The following is a 21,999-nucleotide window of genomic DNA, read 5'->3' as shown; positions in this document are numbered from 1 at the left end:
GTGTGAGGAGGGGGATTCGGGGGTCGATGTGCCTGTCCCGTTTTTGTTTGTTTTAGACAATAAAGAATAGGTGCAGGAGTAGGCCATTCGGCCCTCCTAGACAGCACCGCAATTCACTGTGATCATGGCTGATCGTACATAATCAGTACCCCGTTCCTGCCCTCTCCCCATATCCCTTGACCCCGCTATCTATAAGAGCTCTATCTAACTCTCTCTTGAAAGCATCCAGAGACTTGGCCTCCACTGCCTACTGGGGCAGAGCATTCCACATATCCACCATTCTCTGGGTGAAAAAGTTTTTCCGCATCTCAGTTCTAAATGGACTGCCCCTTCTTCTTAAACTGTGGCCTCTAGTTCTGGACTCACCCATCAGCGGGAACGTGCTTCCTGCCTCCAGCATGTCCAATCCCTGAATAATCTTATATGTCTCAATCAGATCCCCTCTCATCCTTCTAAAGCCCAGTGGCTCCAATCTTTCAACATATGACAGTCCCGCCATTCTGGGAATTAACCTTGTGAACCTACGCTGCACTCCCTCAATAGCAAGAATGTCCTTCCTCAAATTTGGAGACCAAAACTGCACACAATACTCCAGGTAGGGTCTCACCAGGGCCCTGTACAGCTGCAGAAGGACCTCTTTGCTCCTATACTCAACTCCTTTCGTTATAAAGGCCAGCATGCCATTAGCTTTCTTCACTGCCTGCTGTACCTGCATGCTTGCTTTCATTGACTGATGTACAAGAACACCTAGATCTCGTTGTACTTTCCCTTTTCCTAACTTGACTCCATTTAGATAGTGATCTGCCTTCCTATTCTTGCCACCAAATTGGAAGAACTCACATTGAACCACATTAAACTGCATTAAACTGTTTTCTGTGTGGGGAGGGGGATTCGGGGGGGGGGGGATGATCGTGCCGCAGTGCCTTTCTTTCTTGCTCTCATGGTGACTGGCAGAAGAAGAATTTCCGAGTTGTATACTTTGACAATAAACTAACTTTGAACGTTTGAATCTTTATTTTCTGGCTTATGGATATCTGTAAAAACGGAGCCCCATTGATTCCCTAGTGATGTCCTGCATCTTTAGTGAAGAAGGCATTTAACCACTGGGTGGATGAGGAGTCAAAGCTAGAACGGACCAAACCTTGGAGAAATGCGAGACTGTGTTCAAGACATCTATGTAAGTTAATCAGTAACTACACAATAATTTTATTAAAATTAATCTACAATTGGATGCATGCCTGAATGAATGGAGTGATGGAATAATTTGATGTATTATAGTACAACGGCCAGGAATTGCATGCATCAGAAAAGCGTAGGAGCTGGTTGTGAGGTGGGGCAAGGTTTTTAAACTAAATCCACACAATGAATTGACTCTTCAAAGCATTCAATTTCTGTATGATTGCCAAAGCATCAGGACACTCGGCTTATTTAATCAAATGATTCATTGTACAGTCAGATAAAAAGGAATTGCATTATTATTGATACTACAGAAAAATTCATTGGACTTCGACTCAGACTTCTTCTTGCATTCCCGGCGGTGGTCTTGCAGGCCGTAAGCGTTAGATATTCATTTTCACACAGCTTTGTTTCAGAGTTGTTTGCTCTTTAGAAGGAGGAACGGACCAAAGCACAAAGTGGCACATGAAGAACTAGGAAGGAAATAAAGCACGTAAGCATGACAATGATTCATTTACCTGAAATATTATAATCTGCAGAGAATACACAGTTTTACCTCGGATGCTCCAGTGCTTTGAACGATCTTGCAGTCTTCTCCGTTCACTCCAGCTCTAACAGCTGGACAGCTTGTCTTCCCAATGAAGACATCCATTATGTAGAGAATTCCCTCAAGCACCTAGAGCAAGAACAAAACCAACTTATACTCCTGTGTCAAGTGTCGAGTGTTGCCTTTATCCTGAAATAAAGGTCACATTTTCCTCTCATCTGCTCGGAGCTCTAACCCAGGTGAAGCCACTGTGCAAAGCTCCTTGCTTCTGCCAGAGTTGTGCAGAAAATGAGGCTCCTTTGTCTGGATCGCCTGTCAACACCACCCCACACTCCGGTTCCTCCTTACATTTCAAAACGTGTTCTCCGTTCATCCAAACTTCCGAGCTGTGTAACACAGCACACAGAGCTCAGCATTTCTATCACAAATCACAAGAGATTCTGCAGATGCTGGAAATCCAGAGCAACACTCAAAGAATGCTGGAAAGATTCCACAGGTTCAGGCAGCAGTGACATAATTATTCAATTATTCCAATCACTTTACTAATTTTACGTCTTCAATTTGGGTGCTTTCTCAATTATCTTTCTTTGTATCATATTATTATTGTATATTTTTGCACTGTATCAGTGTTCCTCAGTTTGATCTGGGTTTTTTTTTATCTGTAGTTATGTAGAAAATGTATAAAAAAACTAATTTAAAAAATTATTCCAATCATTTAATGGCAGCATTTCAACTATTACTTCTGTACAACCGTAGGGCAAATAGTTCATGGGGTTTAACAGAGTTCCTAGCCATTTATTACACAGTGATTACAGGGTCTGAACTGTGGCGCTTCCCCACACTCTTACAGTGACTACACCCAGAGTCAATGCATCCCTGACAGGCTCATAATGAATGGGAATATGCCATTTGGACCCATTCACAGCAATCCCATGCACTTTTATGCAAAGACAATTCAAGTGCTTGTCCATTCCCTGTTCCAGAGCAGGGAATGGACTGCATGCATCGCTCTCTTTCAAGCAGTGTATTCCAGGTACTCACCATTCTCTGGGTGAACGAGGTCCCCTCTGAACTACCTTCCAAATCTCTTACCTCTTACCTTTAATCTACATCCTCTGTTTTTATTTACCCATATGACCAAACAGCCTCCTAACCCTGTAACGTCACACTAACCAATACTCAACTAACTTGCCTCCCTCCTAGCGGGAAATAGAGCCTTTTAATTCAAACAGTTTTGATTGAGGTTGTGGATAAAGTAAGTTCTGCAGACTTTACCTGTGCCTTGGTATCCACATACTGCATGATCCTGAACAGAGAGCCTTTCTCGGAGCTGAATTGTTCCAGGGCCAAATTTGCAATATACTGCAGCTGCTTGTCGTTTGTGTCAACTTTCAGAAGCAATGGGTTGCCATGCTGAGATTGGGCAAGCTGCTCTATCTCTTGAACTCGGTGCCTGGTCTCAGCGCAGACAGACAGAAGAACGACAGAGAAGACAGCGAATGCCAACTGCCAGGCAGCCATGATCTCTTTGTGTCGATCACTGAACAGACAGAGGAGCGACCAGCTGCCCTGTTCTTATACCATCACAAATCAGGGGAGTGACGATGATTCTCTATTTGATTAAACATTAAGCAGGTGATATTTGGGGCATTTGCAAGATAAGAAATAATTAAATGATTTCTTAAAGCAAATAGGAGTGGTTGTGTGTGTGTGTGTTTTACTTTTAATCAAGTTACTCACATCCCTAATCAGATATGATTCCAACAGCACCATGTTGGGAAGTTTTGCTCAATAATTCAGCGATCCAAGGCGAGCAGTCTCCAACATCCGCTCAGTGCCAGAGGGGAAAATGTACTTATCAGGAATCCTCCGTTCTGTTGTTATCCAGTTTGCTTGGAGCTCAGCCCCATGCTTGGTGTCCCCTGTGAAGTGACCAGCAATGTGATCAATTATAGACCTTCATCAAAAAGCATTGACTCAGTATCCTCACTTTATTAGATGTGTCGAGAGACAGAGAACAGAAACTCTCTGTAGATCCCACCGTTCACCCACACACCAGAGGTATTTTCCCCTGGCCAATACACTAATGTGCACGTGGAGGCCACTTCATGAGGTTCACCTGCTGCTTAATGCAAATGTCTAATTATTCTTGGTCAGACCCCACTTAGAGCACTGTGCTCAGTTCTTGTCACCTCACTACAGGAAGGATGTGGATACTATAGAGAGAGTGCAGAGGAGATTTACAAGGATGTTGCCTGAATTGGGGAGCATGCTTTATGAGAATAGGTTGAGTGAGCTTGGCCTTTTCTCCTTGCAGTGATGAAGGATGAGAGGTGACCTGATAGAGGTGTATAAGATGATGAGGGGCATTGATTGTGTCGATAGTCAGAGGCTTTTTCCCAGGGCTGAAATGGCTTAACACGAGGTGGCATAGTTTTAAGGTGCTTGGAAGCAGGTACCAAGGAGATGTCAGGGGTAAGTTTTTTACACAGAGAATGGTGAGTGTGTGGAATGGGCTGCCGGAAATGGAGGTGGAGGCGGAAATATTTGGGCCTGTTAAGAGACTCTTGGATAGGTACATGGAGCTTAGAAAAATAGAGGGATATGGGTAACCTGAGGTAACTTCTAAAGTAAGTAAATGTTCAGCACAGCATTGTGGGCTGAAGGGCCTGTATGGTGCTGTCGGTTTTCTATGTTTCTATGTTTTCTTCTCAGGCCAGACCAAATCTATTCATCCCTTGTGGTAACCTGTCTTGCCTGGAACCAGCCCAGTGAACCTTTGTTACTCTCCTTCCAGTGCAAGGACCAAAACTCTCCACAGGTCTAGAGATACACAAAAAGAATAAGGCATTTTGACTCTGACATTCAAATCCTCTCCTGAGAAAGGTCATAATGCCGGCATTGTGCATTTGATTTAATGTATTTTCGATGCTGGTTTAATCTGTTCTTATTTAATGGATGTACGTTCATGGTATTCCACTGCTGTAGCCCATCCATTTCAGGGTTCAACATATTGTGCTGTCAGGGAATCTCTTCTGTGTAATGTTTATTTGAGTTACTGTCACCTTCCTGTCAGCTTGAACTAGTCTGGCCGTTCTCCTCTGACCTCTCTCATTAACAAGGTGTTTTCACCCACAGAACTGAACTGCCACTCACTGGATGATTTGTTTCTCACACCATTCTCTGTAAACTCTAGAGATTGGTGTGCATGAAAATCTCAGGTGATCAGCAGTTTCTGAGATACTCAAGCCACCCCATCTGGCACCAAAAATCATTCCACGGTCAAAGTCACTTAGATCCAATTTCTTACCTATTTGATGTTTGGTCTGAACAACAATTGAACATCTTGAACATGGCGACATGCTATTCTGCATTGAGTTGCTGCCACGTGACTGGTTGATTAGATATTTACATTAACAAGGTGGTGTACCTAATAAAGTGGCCACTGAGCAGATGTATTATTTTTGAAATGAGTCATGACTTTGATGATAAACAGATGTGAGGTCAATTTGCTGTGACTAACACTTAGAGTTTGTAACCCAATTTTGCAATCGATACTCCTGTTTACAAATATAACTAATATGCTATTTCTGTTTAAAGTTTTGAACTCAGACTCGAGGAAGCATTGAATGATATATGATGCTAGAAACACTAATCTCAATCAGTTGTAGCTGAATTAGGTGGGATCGATCCTTGGTTGCTGGGAGGTGGGAGGGGTCAGAGATATTGTGCTGCAATCTTTCATAGGAGAAGGCAGAACTGCTGCAAATATTTCGTAGGCAGTCCTCGGGTTTCCGTGTGCCCATCTTCATACAGAAGAGCTCTCATAATATTAACACATTCAAAAGTCCAGCGTATGCAGTTACGTTCATTCCTACAGATGGCAGAACGAACCACCTCTCTCTCCCCCCACTTCCAGTATTGTTCCTAATTATCAATCTTATGTGCTTTGATGTTATTCATTAAAATAATGTGGAGATATGGTTACCATATTGAATGATTTAAGGTCATGGCTTAGAAGCAGCTTTAGGCCATTTGGCCCATCGAGTCTGCTCTACCATTCCATCATGGCTGACTTATTATCCCTCTCAAACCCATACTCCTGCCTTCTCCCCGTAACCTTTGATGCCCTGACTAATCAAGACCCTATCAATCTCCACTTTAAATATACCCAATGACTTGGCCTCCACAGCCATTTGTGATAATAAATTCCACAGATTCACCACCCTCTGCCTAAAGGAATTCCTCCTCATCTCTGTTCTAAAGGATCATCCTTGTAGTCTGAGGCTCTACCCTCTGGTCCTCGACTCCACCACTATAGGAAACATCGTATCCACATCCACCCTATCAAGGCCTATCTCGGGAGTTGATGTGCCTGTTCCATTTTTGATTGGTTTTGTTGTGTGCAGGAGGAAAGATTTGGGAATTGATGTGCCTGCTCCGTTTTTATTCGATTTTTTTGTGCGGGAAGGGGGGATTCGGGGTCGATGTGCCTGTTCAGCCCCACTGGTTTCCTTGCCTGTGTAAGTCTCGGGAACACGCACTCCAGTCCCGCCAAACCCGTGAGATTGAGAAAGCTTGCCCACCCCAAACCCCGGTCTGCGTGGATGTGATTTGCAGCCCTGTTACATCTCAGTGCCAAGAACTAACAAACAGCACACCGTCTACGATTAAAGGAATTATATTTATGAATCTTAACTAAAGGGTTTGTAAAGAAAGAAAAAAACCCAAAAAGGTCTCATTATAATTAAACAGTCAAATGTGCCCATGTTGCAGCTCAACTCTTTCAAAAAGTAATATTCACCGATCCTCAGTCGACTGCAGCACGTTCTCCATCGAATCTCGGTCCCCCACCGGCTGTCTCCAGCATCCTCATCACCCACTGAACAAATAGCCAGCTCACTTTCCAAAGCACCCAACCAAACCCCGAACACAGCTACGACAGGAAGACCATTCCGTTAGCAGTGAAACCCTTCCCATGACCTTGAGATAATTTGCCACCCCTTCATACAAAGCATAGAGTCCAACACAGTTGTGACATAGCTCACCAAGGGGATAGGTGCCACATTCTGTTCCCCGGCTCTGACATAGGCCAGTCTGTCTGGGGCTTTCCTGACTCTTTGGGACCTCCTAATCCCATCATCTACTTCTTCAGCTTCAGACACTCCCTGGGCTCTTCTCTGTCTACCCGGGGAGGCTCCTGCCTGTCCATTACTCGCACTTTCCGACAACTCAGGTCTCCTCGTCATTTAGCTGAGCTCACCTGAAGCCCAGTCACTTTCGAGCCCAGCCTCCCGTGATTATCTAACCGCAAACCTGCCTGTCCACTGCTAGTCCCCTCAATTGTGAGATGGGTTGGGAAACTCTTCGTCAATTACTGGGGAGGTTGAGAAGGGCAGCGTATACCACACCGCCACTTACGCATCCTCCAAGTCTGTATCACATTCAGGGGTGGGGTCCAGTCTAATCCTTCCCACTGCTGGTCGTTCAGCTCCTCCACATTGCCGAAGAGGTGTCGGCTCCAGGTCAACCCGCACCTCTTGTCCCAGAAGCAGCAGGTGGTTCCAATGGCGAATCTTGACAGGCCCATTCCCACTCTCTGCTTTCCGCCAGAAAACTGGTACGTTTGGCATCTGACTCTCCACCACATAATAGGGTGTAGCTGCCCAGCGGACAGACAACTTACGCTTCCCAGGGAGCCCCAAATTCTTTACCAGGACCCGGTCTCCAGACATTAGTTGGGACAACCTAACCTTTTGATCATACCTCCTCATAGTTCCTTGATTCTGCTTGGTAGCCGCGACCTCAGCTAATTCATGCCTTTGTCAGCAGGTTCGGATACGGCCCAAGTTGCGAAATGAGAGACACTGAAACGGGTCGATAGTTCACAAAACTTTAATGCGAACGGCGTTCAAGGGGAAGTAAAACAATAAACGCTAGGCCAAACAGGGCCGTTAACTAAAACTCTCAAACAGGAAAGAACATCTGATTATTAAACGAATACCGCTTGTCCAGAGTCAACTCTCCACAGTCCAATTTCTCAGGCAAACAAAAGCGAAGCATTGCTGTGCTGCGCCCAAGTCTCGACAAGCACTATGACAACAAGAATGGACTGAAATACTATCATAGTTAATATTAATCCGCTGACACGTGCACATTCACAAGCGCAATTGCGCATCTGAATCCGTGATTTTTGAAAACCCTTCTCAGCTCCCTTCTCACGTCAGACACATACTTCAGATGAGTCTTCGGTGGCAGATCTTCCTCACCAGTCCCAAAGCAAAGGTCGATGGGCAACCTCGCCTCCAGCCCAAACATCAGATAATATGGCGAGTACCCGGTAGCTTCATTTCATGTTGGGTTGTCGCAGTGGGCCAAATGTCCAATATGTCGACTCCACTTGTTCTTCCTGCTGATCTCCAGGGTCCCCAGCATGTCTAGCAAGGTCCAATCAAACGTCTTGGGCTGGGGATCACCCTGTGGGTAATAAAGCGTAGTCCTCGACTTCTCGACCCCAACCACGCTCAGTAACTTGTGGATGAGCCTGCTCTCGAAATCCCGTCCCTCATCACTATGTATCCACCTGGGGAGGCCAGAATAAATGGAATACTTCTCCATAACACTATGGCCACCATGGACACCCTCTAGTACTTGGTAGGGAAAGCCTGCGCATATCTGATGTAGTGATCCGTGATGACTACGACAATCGCCGTGGTGCTGGCATCAGGTTCTATGGACAGGAAATCCACACACACCGGGTCCAGGGCCCCGCGCTCTGCAAGTGGGACAACGGAACAGCCCTCGTAGGCAGCATCTTCCTCCATATACGTCAAATGGGCGACTTGCTGTACTTGTCGGCCTCCAGCTTCTTTCGGGGTCAGTGGAACCGATCTCTCAGCGATCCATAGGTCTTGTCAACCCCCAAGTGTCCAGAATCATCAGAAAGTGATTTCACACAACCCTCCAATACTTCTCAGGCAGAACCAGCTGGGAACGCCGAGGTCGGTCCGGAGGTGACGTGACCCGGTATAGGAACCGGTTCCTCAACTCCAGCCTTGGCCATTCTGTCAGTAGTAGAGGCACTGCCCAGTGTTTCATCTTGTCTGTTTGAGTCATGTCCCCTTTCGCAACTGCTGACCAAACAGTAGCAATTCCCGGGTCATCTCACCGAGCAGATGTCAATCCCGGCAACTGCTTTGTAGTCAGAGTGGTCAGGTTGTCGTGAGCTTCTGGAATGGCGCCATCAGAAGCTCCGAATTGATCTACCGCTCGATTCTGCCCCTAACTTCTCTCTGCCTTCACCGTGATGGAAAACTGGCACCTGGGGCAGGAACACTCTCCCTCTCTCTGTCCCTGTCCAGCCCTTCATGAGCACATCGAGACAACGAATCGGTATCAATGTTCCGACTCCCCGGCCCGTCCTTCAGGCTGAAATCATAGGCAAACAATGCCACCAGCCACCAATGGCCTGTGGCATCCAGTTTCACTGAGGTCAGGATATAAGTTAATGTTGTCCGTCCTCACTTCAAACATATACATAGTTTATCCACCACAGCCCATTTCAGTGCAGGAACAATCATCTGTGCATGGGGTAGCTTCGCTCAGGGAGTGACAGATTCCAGCTGACAAACGTGACTGGTCTCAGCCTGGTGGCCTGATCCTGATACAGGACACCCCCGAGCCCTCTCTGCTGGTATCTGGATACAATCGGGGGTCCGCAAACGCCAGCACAGCTGCTTCAGCAACTGAAAGCCTCTTCACATTTCGCATCCCATCTCGCTCCAAAAGGCTCCAAAGGACTAAGATCATCTTTACCCTCCTTTTCTTTCCTCCTCCTCCTCCCTTTCTTCCCCAAGGGAGGGTAACCGCACGGAAGCTGATTTGAAGGGTGAATCACTTTAAAGTAGTCCTTTACAAACCCCCAACAGTGCCCAGAGAGCCCGAGGAATGAGGTCAGGGTACTCACAGTCGGGGGCCTTGGCCAGGTGGTCGCCGCCTCGATCTTTGCCGGATCCACCATGTGGACTATGTGCCCAACATAGCTGAGAGACGTCTTGCAGAACTGGAAACTTTTAACCCTTCAGCTCTCAGGAGGCCCAGCATCCTCAGTAGCCTCACTTTTGTCCCTCCAAGGTGGACCGGAACTCTGAGTGGACTCAGTGATGATCCCAGCTTCCTTCGGCTTCCGCAGATGCTGCCGAGCACCCTCCACCTCTGCAGGCCCAGTCTCCAAGACCCTTCTCTCAACCCTCTGTCACCCGGATGGTGTGGCGAGTGATCGTGGAACAACCCATATCAAGCTCATCAGTAGAAAAGACACCTTCCAGCTTCAACATCTTCTCCATCAACCTCCTCTTCCGCCCTCCAGGCACTGGGGAGTTGAATGACCCCGCAGCCAACTCTCCCCCTTTCGGAGAGAGTTTCTTCCCAGCCTGTCCCACAGGGACACGAGATCGCCGTGACCATCGGCATCCCCTGCCGGAGGGTGACCTCCCACTCCGAAATGTTCCTGACATTCGCTCTCATCCTGTTCAGCCGAGGGCTCCAGTACCCCAGCAGGGAATCGCGAGTCCTCTTCGTGCTCTTCCGCCGAGAGGGCCTCGGCATCGGGCATTCCGGGAAATACGGGGATTCCCATCACTCTCACTACTTCCCCAGGTCGTAACACGACTGGTTGAGACCGCGTGAACCACCCAGTCCCTCGCTTATCCTCATCGCCCAGCCCAGCGGCCCACGCTCTTCCTCAAAAACAGCTCTGAACACGGAGTGAACGGACAGCATTTTCGGAAAGCTCTCTCCAACTTGCGCCTTGCGGGCTCCCACTAAGCTCCTCACAATAGGAGTATTTGCCCCTCATGAATTGCAGTTTTGCCCTTCTCAACGGGGTCTCATACTCCTCTTCCCCTGGGGTGGGCTTTGTTCCTGACAACATGCTGAGCCTGCAGTGACTGGGACTCTGAACCTGGACACTTTGCCAGGGAGGTGAGGACCGACTCAGAAAGCTCAGCACTCATTACATCCTCTACATCAGACCATTCCTACCCCTCGCGCCGCAAAAGCCCCCAGCTACGGGAATCTCAGCCTGCCATTCATCACGCCCTCCTCCCGGTCCCAATAGGACCAGCCAGTCCCACTGCCGATTCTTCAGCGCTAAGTCTGAACCAAAGCAAAGTCTTTGCCCGCCATTTCATCAAACCTCTGCTCCATAATTAACAATTCATTGGGACTACAAATGCCTACCCCACTCAACACACATGCATTCATTACCAGTAACTCCGCATCGTAATCACTCTACCGGACAACAGTTTAACACACAACCCACTGGATCAACGCTCATGGCAATCACACAGCATCCAATGAAACCGATCCGAGACTATCCGCCCGCAGATGAAATCCCGCCCGCTTCTTTGGCTGTGTGAACCTGGGGAGTACACACTCCGGTCCGGCCAAACCCCGTGAGCTTGAGACGCTCTCCCACCCCAAACCCCGGTCTGTGTGGAATTTGCTGCCCTGTACAACTCAGTGCGAAGAAACAGCAGACAACACACTCCATACGATTAAAGGAATTATATTTATACATTTTAACTAAAGCTTCAGTAACGAAAAAGAACAAAACAACAAACAAAAAGGTCCCTTTATTATTAAACAGTTACATTTGCCCATGTTGGAGCTCAGCTCCTTCAAAAAGTAATGTTCACCGATCCTCAGTCGACTGCGGCCATTCTCCATTGGATCTCGGTCCCCCACGGATCGATCATACCTCCGGGTCTGTCCAGCATCTTCACTCTTCACCCACTGAACAAAGACCCAGCTCACATTCCGCAGCACCCGTTATCTCCACCCAAACCCCCAACACTGCTTCCACAGAAAGACCATTCCGTTCGCAGTCAAACCTTCCCGGGGGCGGGGGTTCATTTGTTCTTCTGTGTGAGGAGGGGGATTCGGGGGTCGATGTGCCTGTCCCGTTTTTGTTTGTTTTAGACAATAAAGAATAGGTGCAGGAGTAGGCCATTCGGCCCTCCTAGACAGCACCGCAATTCACTGTGATCATGGCTGATCGTACATAATCAGTACCCCGTTCCTGCCCTCTCCCCATATCCCTTGACCCCGCTATCTATAAGAGCTCTATCTAACTCTCTCTTGAAAGCATCCAGAGACTTGGCCTCCACTGCCTACTGGGGCAGAGCATTCCACATATCCACCATTCTCTGGGTGAAAAAGTTTTTCCGCATCTCAGTTCTAAATGGACTGCCCCTTCTTCTTAAACTGTGGCCTCTAGTTCTGGACTCACCCATCAGCGGGAACGTGCTTCCTGCCTCCAGCATGTCCAATCCCTGAATAATCTTATATGTCTCAATCAGATCCCCTCTCATCCTTCTAAAGCCCAGTGGCTCCAATCTTTCAACATATGACAGTCCCGCCATTCTGGGAATTAACCTTGTGAACCTACGCTGCACTCCCTCAATAGCAAGAATGTCCTTCCTCAAATTTGGAGACCAAAACTGCACACAATACTCCAGGTAGGGTCTCACCAGGGCCCTGTACAGCTGCAGAAGGACCTCTTTACTCCTATACTCAATTCCTCTTGTTATAAAGGCCAGCATGCCATTAGCTTTCTTCACTGCCTGCTGTACCTGCATGCTTGCTTTCATTGACTGATGTACAAGAACACCTAGATCTCATTGTACTTTCCCTTTTCCTAACTTGACTCCATTTAGATAGTAATCTGCCTTCCTATTCTTGCCACCAAATTGGAAGAACTCACATTGAACCACATTAAACTGCATTAAACTGTTTTCTGTGTGGGGAGGGGGATTCGGTGGGGGGGGATGATCGTGCCGCAGTGCCTTTCTTTCTTGCTCTCATGGTGACTGGCAGAAGAAGAATTTCCGAGTTGTATACTTTGACAATAAACTAACTTTGAACGTTTGAATCTTTATTTTCTGGCTTATGGATATCTGTAAAAACGGAGCCCCATTGATTCCCTAGTGATGTCCTGTATCTTTAGTGAAGAAGGCATTTAACCACTGGGTGGATGAGGAGTCAAAGCTAGAATGGACCAAACCTTGGAGAAATGCGAGACTGTGTTCAAGACATCTATGTAAGTTAATCAGTAACTACACAATAATTTTATTAAAATTAATCTACAATTGGATGCATGCCTGAATGAATGGAGTGATGGAATAATTTGATGTATTATAGTACAACGGCCAGGAATTGCATGCATCAGAAAAGCGTAGGAGCTGGTTGTGAGGTGGGGCAAGGTTTTTAAACTAAATCCACACAATGAATTGACTCTTCAAAGCATTCAATTTCTGTATGATTGCCAAAGCATCAGGACACTCGGCTTATTTAATCAAATGATTCATTGTACAGTCAGATAAAAAGGAATTGCATTATTATTGATACTACAGAAAAATTCATTGGACTTCGACTCAGACTTCTTCTTGCATTCCCGGCGGTGGTCTTGCAGGCCGTAAGCGTTAGATATTCATTTTCACACAGCTTTGTTTCAGAGTTGTTTGCTCTTTAGAAGGAGGAACGGACCAAAGCACAAAGTGGCACATGAAGAACTAGGAAGGAAATAAAGCACGTAAGCATGACAATGATTCATTTACCTGAAATATTATAATCTGCAGAGAATACACAGTTTTACCTCGGATGCTCCAGTGCTTTGAACGATCTTGCAGTCTTCTCCGTTCACTCCAGCTCTAACAGCTGGACAGCTTGTCTTCCCAATGAAGACATCCATTATGTAGAGAATTCCCTCAAGCACCTAGAGCAAGAACAAAACCAACTTATACTCCTGTGTCAAGTGTCGAGTGTTGCCTTTATCCTGAAATAAAGGTCACATTTTCCTCTCATCTGCTCGGAGCTCTAACCCAGGTGAAGCCACTGTGCAAAGCTCCTTGCTTCTGCCAGAGTTGTGCAGAAAATGAGGCTCCTTTGTCTGGATCGCCTGTCAACACCACCCCACACTCCGGTTCCTCCTTACATTTCAAAACGTGTTCTCCGTTCATCCAAACTTCCGAGCTGTGTAACACAGCACACAGAGCTCAGCATTTCTATCACAAATCACAAGAGATTCTGCAGATGCTGGAAATCCAGAGCAACACTCAAAGAATGCTGGAAAGATTCCACAGGTTCAGGCAGCAGTGACATAATTATTCAATTATTCCAATCACTTTACTAATTTTACGTCTTCAATTTGGGTGCTTTCTCAATTATCTTTCTTTGTATCATATTATTATTGTATATTTTTGCACTGTATCAGTGTTCCTCAGTTTGATCTGGGTTTTTTTTTTATCTGTAGTTATGTAGAAAATGTATAAAAAAACTAATTTAAAAAATTATTCCAATCATTTAATGGCAGCATTTCAACTATTACTTCTGTACAACCGTAGGGCAAATAGTTCATGGGGTTTAACAGAGTTCCTAGCCATTTATTACACAGTGATTACAGGGTCTGAACTGTGGCGCTTCCCCACACTCTTACAGTGACTACACCCAGAGTCAATGCATCCCTGACAGGCTCATAATGAATGGGAATATGCCATTTGGACCCATTCACAGCAATCCCATGCACTTTTATGCAAAGACAATTCAAGTGCTTGTCCATTCCCTGTTCCAGAGCAGGGAATGGACTGCATGCATCGCTCTCTTTCAAGCAGTGTATTCCAGGTACTCACCATTCTCTGGGTGAACGAGGTCCCCTCTGAACTACCTTCCAAATCTCTTACCTCTTACCTTTAATCTACATCCTCTGTTTTTATTTACCTATATGACCAAACAGCCTCCTAACCCTGTAACGTCACACTAACCAATACTCAACTAACTTGCCTCCCTCCTAGCGGGAAATAGAGCCTTTTAATTCAAACAGTTTTGATTGAGGTTGTGGATAAAGTAAGTTCTGCAGACTTTACCTGTGCCTTGGTATCCACATACTGCATGATCCTGAACAGAGAGCCTTTCTCGGAGCTGAATTGTTCCAGGGCCAAATTTGCAATATACTGCAGCTGCTTGTCGTTTGTGTCAACTTTCAGAAGCAATGGGTTGCCATGCTGAGATTGGGCAAGCTGCTCTATCTCTTGAACTCGGTGCCTGGTCTCAGCGCAGACAGACAGAAGAACGACAGAGAAGACAGCGAATGCCAACTGCCAGGCAGCCATGATCTCTTTGTGTCGATCACTGAACAGACAGAGGAGCGACCAGCTGCCCTGTTCTTATACCATCACAAATCAGGGGAGTGACGATGATTCTCTATTTGATTAAACATTAAGCAGGTGATATTTGGGGCATTTGCAAGATAAGAGATAATTAAAAGATTTCTTAAAGCAAATAGGAGTGGTTTGTGTGTGTGTGTTTTACTTTCAATCAAGTTACTCACATCCCTAATCAGATATGATTCCAACAGCACCATGTTGGGAAGTTTTGCTCAATAATTCAGCGATCCAAGGCTAGCAGTCTCCAACATCCGCTCAGTGCCAGAGGGGAAAATGTACTTATCAGGAATCCTCCGTTCTGTTGTTATCCAGTTTGCTTGGAGCTCAGCCCCATGCTTGGTGTCCCCTGTGAAGTGACCAGCAATGTGATCAATTATAGACCTTCATCAAAAAGCATTGACTCAGTATCCTCACTTTATTAGATGTGTCGAGAGACAGAGAACAGAAACTCTCTGTAGATCCCACCGTTCACCCACACACCAGAGGTATTTTCCCCTGGCCAATACACTAATGTGCACGTGGAGGCCACTTCATGAGGTTCACCTGCTGCTTAATGCAAATGTCTAATTATTCTTGGTGTAAGATGTAAGTGACCATGCACCTATATATTTATCTGTTGATTTTGACCTACATCCAAAGAATACTATGTGGAAACTAAAGTCAAGTCTACTCAATGATTTAAGGAACAAATTAAAAAATTATTTTAAGTCTTTACTTAGAATTCAATGATAATGGAGAGGTTTCACTTCCCATTCTATGGGATACTCTGAAAGCTGTCTTAAGAGGGAAATTATAGCGATATCTCCCTATAAGAAAAAAATAAGGAATAAAACATTAGAGGAATTACAAAAAAGGCTGAAGGAACTAGAGAAAAAAAACAAATTGAGTTTGGCACAGGATATTTTAGAGGAAATTTTAAAAATTAGGATTGAAATTAATAGCTTGGTTACACAAGAAATTAGAAAAAATGTAATGTTTCTGTAACAAAGAAAATGGATCTAAATCTATGAAAATACTGGTGTGGAAACTGAAAAAAAAAGATAGCAGAAAATACAATTCATAAAATTAGGGATCCAAGAACAAAAGTGATAAAAAATAAGCTAAGTGAAATTCAAGAAGCGTTTGAAATGTTTTATAAAACTCTATATTCCAAAATTCCAAGGGGAAGCATAACCCATACTGACACCTTCCTGAATTCTCTAGAGTTACCCACTTTAAGTGAAGAAGAAAATAGAAGGATGACTGCTGACATAACTGAAGTTGAATTAAAAGCTGCAATTAGTAGGCTTAAATTAAGCAAGTCACGAGGATCAGATGGGCATACAGCAGAGTGGTATAAAGAATTTAGAAATGAGTTAATTCCTGTTTTACCCCCCACACTGAACTGGGCTCTAAAAAGGGCAAAAGTGTCACCTAGCTGGAAGTAGGCGATAATCTCAGCTATACCAAAAGAAGGCAAGGATAAAATGGAATGCGGGTCATTTAGACCAATATCTGTTCTTAATGTAGATTATAAAATATTTACCTCCATCATGGCCAAATGATTAGAAGAGTTTCTACCCACACTGATACATTTACTTTACTTTTACTTTACTTTATTGTCACCAAACAATATTTGTGATAAATATCACAACAGTGATATTTGATTCTGCGTTTCATGCTCCATGAAGTACAAATCAAAGTAAATATAATAAAAATTTAAATTATAAATCATAATTAGAAAATAAGAAAGGGAAAGAAAGGTAATGCAAATCAGGTCTGGATATTTGGAAGGTACGGTCCAGATCCAGGTCAGGATTCGTTCAGCAGTGTTAACACAGTTGGAAAGAAGCTGTTCCCAAATCTGGCTCTACGAATCTTCAAGCTCCTGAACCTTCTCCTGGAGGGAAGAGGGACAAAAAGTGTGTTGGCTGGGTGGGCCGTGTCCTTGATTATCCTGGCAGCACTGCTCCGACAGTGTGCGGTGTAAAGTGAGTCCAAGGATGGAAGATTGGTTTGTGTGATGTGCTGGACTATGTTCATGATCTTCTGCAGCTTTTTCGGTCTTGGACAGGACAACTTCCATACCAGGTTGTGATGCACCCTAGAAGAATGCTTTCTACAGTGCATCTATAAAAATTAGTGAGGGTTTTAGGGGACAGGCCAAATTTCTTCAGCTTTCTCAGGAAGTAAAGGCACTGGTGGGCCTTCTTGGCAGTGGACTCTGCTTGGTTAGACCAAGTCAGGTCATTTGTGATATTCACCCTGAGGAACTTAAAGCTTTTGACCTGTTCCACCTGCGCATCACCGATGTAGATGGGGTTGTGCAGTCCGCTACTGAAGTCAACAACCAATTCCTTCGTCTTGCTGACGTTGAGGGATAGGTTATTGTCTTCGCACCATGCCACCAGATTCTTAATTTCCTCTCTGTACTCAGACTCATCATTACCCAAGATGCAGCCTACAATTGTGGTGTCATCAGCAAACTTATATATTGAGTTTGATGGAAACTTGGCTACACAATCATGGGTGTTCAGTGAGTACAGCAGGGGGCTGAGTACACAGCCTTGTGGGGCACCAGTGCTCAGAGTGATTGTAGAGGAGAGCTTGTCCCCTATTTTTACAGCCTGGGTCCTGTCTGTGAGGAAGTTGAAGATCCAGCTGCAGATCTGAGTGCTAAGACCCAGGTTCCAGAGCTTAGGAATCAGTTTATTTGGAATGATGGTATTAAAGGCAGAGCTGTAGTCAATGAAAAGGAGCCTTACATATGTGTCTTTATTCTCCAGTTGTTCTAAGGAGGAAAATAGTACCAGAGAGATGGCATCTGCCATTGACTTGTTGCTCCGGTAGGCGAATTGCAAAGCATTGAGGTTGACCGGTAGGTTATGGTTGATGTTTGCCATAACCAATCGCTCGAAGCACTTCATAGCAATTGATGTCAGAGCCACAGGTTGATCATCATTCAGGCATGCCATCTTGCTTTTCTTCGGCACCGGGATTATCGTTGCCTTCTTAAAACACGAGGGGATCTTAGACTGAAGCAGGGAGCAGTTGAAGATATCAGCAAACACTCCAGCTAACTCACTTGCACAGGCCTGGAGAACCCGTCCCGGGACGCCTTCCTTGGACTTATCTTCAGGAAGGCTCTTCTAATGTCTTCCTCGGTGATGATGAATCTCGATGCCACCAGGTCCGGTTCATCCGGAGAGGGCGGGACATAATGAACAGACACATTTTATACGACAACGCCAAACACAAGGCAATATACGAAGGACACTTCACATTATGGATCATATTAAAAAAATGAAATCGAAGCAATAATGATAAGTGTGGATGCTGAGAAGGCATTTGATTCGGTTAATTGGAATTTTCTTTACAGAGTTTTACATAGATTTGGTCTACATGACACAATTATTAAAACTACACAGGCACTATGTGACAATCCTCCTGCTAGGATTAAAATCAATGGATATTTATCTAATAGTCTTACCCTAGAAAGGGGCATGAGACAGGGTTGTGCATGGTCACCGCTACTCTTCACACTGTATCTGGAACCATTAGCTCAATACATCAGACAAAATGAAGATATCAGGGGAATTCCTATTAAAGGGACAGATCATAAATTTGCCTGTTACGCGGATGACATTTTGATCTATCTAGGGCAACCAACATACTCTTTACCTAAATTGATGCAATCCTTTGAACAATATGGCCAATTATCAGGATACAAGATCAACATAGATAAAACCCAACCACTTTCATATTACTATAGCCCACCAAGAGAAATTGAAAGTCAATACCCCTGGGCCATGGCAAACAAAGTCTTTCAAATATTTGGGCATCATTATGCCAAAAGATTTGGCAAAATTATCAGAATGCAATTATCAGCCTATATATAAAGAAATTAAGGAAGATATGGCAAGATGGAACCTAATTCCTTTTCTTGGTCTCAGTTCAAGGATTGAATCTATTAAAATAAATATACTGCCCAGACTACTATATCACTTTCAGACCCTACCAATAGAGATTAACCAAAATCAATTTAATGAATGGAACAAGATGCTATCAAGATATATATGGCAAAGTAAAAGGCCTAGAGTTCATTTCAAAACTTTGCAGTTAGCAAAGGAAAAGGGGGAAATGGGCCTACCTTCTCTTAGAGATTATTATTTTGCAGCACAGTTGAGAGCTGTGATATGTTTGTGCAACCCATCATATGACGCTCAATGGAAAAACATTGAGGAACGGGTACTTCCCATCCCCATACAAGCAACTTTGACTGGTAACAACCCACAAAGGTACATAAATACTATTGATAACCCATGGGTGAAATTGACTCTTAAAATATGGAAAACTACTATAAAAGAATATAAACTAAAGAGAGACATTGCAATTCTTAAATGGTGTGCATATAACTCGGATTTTACACTGAATAAACTGGAAAGTAAATTTAAGGACTGGACAGCTAAAGGAATAACAGTTCTTTGCAACATAATGAAAGAAGGAACACTGTTCAGTTTTGAAATGCTTAAAGAGAAACACTTGTTAGAAAAACAAGACTTTTATTGGTATTTACAGATGCGACAGTATGTTAATAGGACGCTTAAAAATGTAACCAAGGCAAGTACATGCTTGATAGAGCTCTTTAGAAAAGCATATAATTCAGATAATGGTAGTAGAATCATTTCAAGCGTGTATAAGGGGTTGTCAAATATTAAAACACATTCAACTTCATACATTAAAACAAAATGGGAAAAGGAAGGAGGGATAATTATATATGAGGAAGAATGGACAACAATATGGAGATATCAATGGAAGTGTACCAGTTCACAGAAATGGAGGGAGTTCAGGTGGAAAAACTTGATAAGATATTTTATTACACCCTCTCAGAAATCCCATTATGATAGTAACCTCCCTGTTTGCTGGAGAAGTTGTGGAAATCAAAATACAAACCATTATCGGATTTTCTGGGAATGCCCCGTTACCAAGGACTATTGGAAGGGGGTACACAATGCCCTACAAGACATCTTTAAATGTGAAATACCCTTAAGGAGTAAGACCATATATTTTGGATATATACCTCAAGAATGGTTGAAAAAAGATAAATATTTAATGAATATACTGTTTGTGGCTGGTAAAAAGACTCTTACTAGGAAATAGTTATCACAGGAGAGCCCAACTTTAAATGCATGGATGGAAATTACAATGGACATTTACAAAATGGAGATAACAGCATCTATTAATCATAAGCTGGAACAATTTGATTTTAAATGGTAAAAATGGTTTAATTACATAACACCTCATAGGCCTGATTTTATTCTTACAAGTCAATGAATATGTTGTAAAAAAAGATCACTCCCTACTTTGTACATAGTTTTCTTATTTCAATTATTCTTTCTCTCCTCTCCTTTCTATAAGTGTACACCTCAGATAATTATTATGTAGAGATTTGTGACATATATGATTATATAATATATATGTACAGTATCTGAAATACATCTTATGGAAATGTTTGTTTGATGATAAACTTGAATAAAAAATAAATTACCAAAGAAAAGAAAATTAGAGCCCTCTGGGTCAGGGAAATTCTAGGCAGTCTCTAAAGTAGGTTACATGGTCGGCACAACATTTTGGGCTGAGGGGCCTGTGATGTACTGTAGATTTCTGTGTTCTATGTTCTACCCAATCGTGCCAACAATTCAATGCATAAAAACATACAGACATGGTCAAGAGGTTCATTTGCTGTTTAGACCCAACATCAGAACGGTGGAGAAATGTGATCCAAGTGACTTTGACCTTGCAGTGATTGCTGGTGCCAGATGGGGTGGTTTGAGTATCTCTGAAACCACTGATCACACACAACAGTCTCTAGAGTTAACAGAGAATGGTGTGAAAAACAGAAACTATTCCCAGTGAGCGACAGTTCTGTGATGGAAAACACCTTTGTGATGAGAGATGTCTGAGGAGAATGGCCAGACTACTTCAAGCTGACAGACAGGTGACAGTAACTCAAATAATGGCAGTGGTGTGGTCTGAACGCACAACAGGCAAACCCGGAGGTGAATGGGCTACTGTAGCTCTTTGTGGATGGCCACTTCATTAGGTACAGGAAGCACCTTGTAGAGTGGTCATCGAGTGTGCATTAGGGGAGTCTAGGCAGAACCTGGAGCACCTCTATTCAATCGCTACCACTCGACGAGCCAGAGTCATTCTCCACCATGAAGGTACAGGTACGAGTGTCCACTGCAAAGCTGCTGGCAAGCAAAACAGTGAAGCTGCCGGAAGCAGAGAATGCTGGGGACAGTGTTCTCAGACTTGATTGAGTCTGAGCCTGGCACAGAGGCTCCAGTGCACAGGATTGGAAGAGGCCGCACAGGTTGCAGTCTCAGCCAGCTCCGTTGTGAGCACAACCCTCCCCACCATCCAGGGGTACTGCTTCAAGAGGGCATCCATCACCAGCTGGGACATGCATCTTTCCATTACTGCCATCAGGAGCCTGCAGACTCAATAATTCACTAACAGCTTCTTCCCCTCCATTGGCAGATTTCTGGACAGCATCCTTGTTTTTTTTTGGCATTAGTTACTTATTTTTTGTATTTTCTAGATTTTCATGTATCTGCACCATTCTGCTGCCACAAGACAACACATTTCATTTTCAATCTTTTTTTATTGATTTAGAAAAATAAGGATAAATACAAATTAGAGGAGAAGTTATATCAAATACATGTTTCAATAAAAGTACAAACAAAAAAAGGAGTGTATACTGTCAAAACCATATATAGTATAATATTGAGCTAATATATAAAAGGAACCACAACTCCTCTTAACAATTCATGATAAATGACTAAAATTACTATTATTGAGAAGAAAAAAACCCACTAAAACTAAAAAAAGAAGGCTGGGCAGTCCATTTTGAGGATATAATTACAAAAAAAGGGAAAAGTCCTTCTGGTCAAATCTGAAACATCATGGAGAAGAAAAAAAATTACCTAAAAAAGTGAAAAAAAGAACATTTAAGTCACATGAAAACATTGAATGAAAGGTCGCCAGGTTTGCTCAAATTTTGAAGATGTA

The 21,999-nt window shown here is 44.0% G+C and overlaps 2 protein-coding genes across 3 annotated transcripts; both read right to left on the bottom strand.

Annotated features, from left to right (window-relative positions):
• Positions 1 to 1,510: 1,510 nt before the first annotated feature.
• LOC132403127 (cystatin-like) lies at positions 1,511 to 7,933 on the bottom strand. 2 transcript variants are annotated; one of them, XR_009515186.1, is made up of 4 exons: positions 7,490 to 7,933; positions 3,464 to 3,645; positions 1,733 to 1,852; positions 1,511 to 1,649 (listed from the first exon to the last, which is right to left on the bottom strand). XR_009515186.1 is itself a non-coding variant. In XM_059986427.1 (3 exons), exons 1-3 carry the CDS (start codon positions 3,242 to 3,244, stop codon positions 1,560 to 1,562), a joined length of 456 nt encoding a protein of 151 aa, XP_059842410.1. In that variant the 3' UTR covers positions 1,511 to 1,559. The 2 variants fall into 2 exon arrangements, 1 of the variants encoding a protein (XP_059842410.1); XM_059986427.1 differs by lacking the exons at positions 3,464 to 3,645; positions 7,490 to 7,933 and adding an exon at positions 2,999 to 3,244.
• Positions 7,934 to 13,157: 5,224 nt separating this feature from the next.
• On the bottom strand, positions 13,158 to 14,892 carry LOC132402525 (cystatin-like). Its single transcript, XM_059985380.1, has 3 exons — positions 14,647 to 14,892; positions 13,380 to 13,499; positions 13,158 to 13,296 (listed from the first exon to the last, which is right to left on the bottom strand). Exons 1-3 carry the CDS (start codon positions 14,890 to 14,892, stop codon positions 13,207 to 13,209), a joined length of 456 nt encoding a protein of 151 aa, XP_059841363.1. The 3' UTR covers positions 13,158 to 13,206.
• Between the last annotated feature and the right edge of the window lie 7,107 nt (positions 14,893 to 21,999).

The sequence above is a fragment of the Hypanus sabinus genome, chromosome 12 (genome assembly GCF_030144855.1).
Source record: "Hypanus sabinus isolate sHypSab1 chromosome 12, sHypSab1.hap1, whole genome shotgun sequence".
Taxonomy (NCBI): Eukaryota; Metazoa; Chordata; class Chondrichthyes; order Myliobatiformes; family Dasyatidae; genus Hypanus; species Hypanus sabinus.
Note: the sequence above shows the minus strand (reverse complement) of the source record. Positions and strands in the feature narration are given on the sequence as shown.